Source organism: Corvus brachyrhynchos, unplaced genomic scaffold (genome assembly GCF_000691975.1).
Source record: "Corvus brachyrhynchos isolate BGI_N302 unplaced genomic scaffold, ASM69197v1 scaffold220, whole genome shotgun sequence".
Taxonomy (NCBI): Eukaryota; Metazoa; Chordata; class Aves; order Passeriformes; family Corvidae; genus Corvus; species Corvus brachyrhynchos.
Window position 1 is genome coordinate 7041183 of NW_008236209.1, and position 892 is coordinate 7042074.

The following is an 892-nucleotide window of genomic DNA, read 5'->3' on the forward strand; positions in this document are numbered from 1 at the left end:
CCCTGGGGAGCTCGTAAGGCGAGGTTTGTGAGGGAAGGGCGTGCCTGGGACTGCCAGGGGGGCTGCGATGAGCCCTGGGGAAGCTGGGACGAGTCCTAAGGAACGGGATGTGGGGGACGAAGAAGTGCGCAAGAAGGGGGTAGGTGATCAGAGTTCAAGGGGGTTTGCAAGAGGGAAAAGAAATCCCCAGACAGACTTGGTACAAGGTAGTTTAGCGCGGCCACGCACGGCAGCGGGTGTTGTTTGTGCGCGGGGTGCTTTGGAGGGATGTCCTGCAGGACACACCCCGGCCCGGGCTCATGGGGACACGGGGTCCAGGGGAACCTGGAGGGTGGTCGTGCCTTCACACTGTGCCAAGGCATGTGGGTGGTGCCAAGAGCTGCCGTCAGCCCCGAAGTGGGATCAGGGTAAACTTCCCACCTTGTTTACCAGTTAATAGGGGCGATGCGTGGAGCCGGTGGGGCAAGGGCTGTAATAAATGCCAATGATCAACTTCAAGGTGACTTGTAGGAAACGCCCTCAAAGAATTGCCTTTGTGCCTTGGGGTCATGGAAGACCCAGGACGCTTAGCTGTGTGGGACCCTGGTGTTTCTTTGCTTTGCCCCAAGCCTGGCTCGGCCAGGGGCGTCCCTCCTGCACGTGCTGTGTGCATCCCTTTACCTCGTTTTTTCTTGCACTGGTTTCTCAAGCTTTGAGGTTAAACACGTGGAAAGCGGGAATTAACTCGGGCACCACTGGCCCTACGCTCTGTTTTCGGCTGTAAGGGATCCGGTCTGGCCCGGTGGAAGGAACGGGACCGGTTCGGGAGATGACAGCCCCCTCCTCCCTCAGCCGCCCCCCAGGACCATCCCCGGGGTCCACTCGCATTTTATCAATGGCCCCGCGTGGGAAA

The 892-nt window shown here is 59.5% G+C and overlaps 1 protein-coding gene across 1 annotated transcript in view; it reads right to left on the bottom strand.

Annotated features, from left to right (window-relative positions):
* The window catches only part of SLC9A6 (solute carrier family 9 member A6), a 24178-nt gene extending 23311 nt beyond the window's left edge, over positions 1-867 (bottom strand). The window contains exon 1 of the mRNA XM_017741890.1: positions 745-867. Coding sequence (XP_017597379.1) covers positions 745-867 — 123 coding nt within the window. The remainder of the gene's footprint in view (positions 1-744) is intronic.
* Between the last annotated feature and the right edge of the window lie 25 nt (positions 868-892).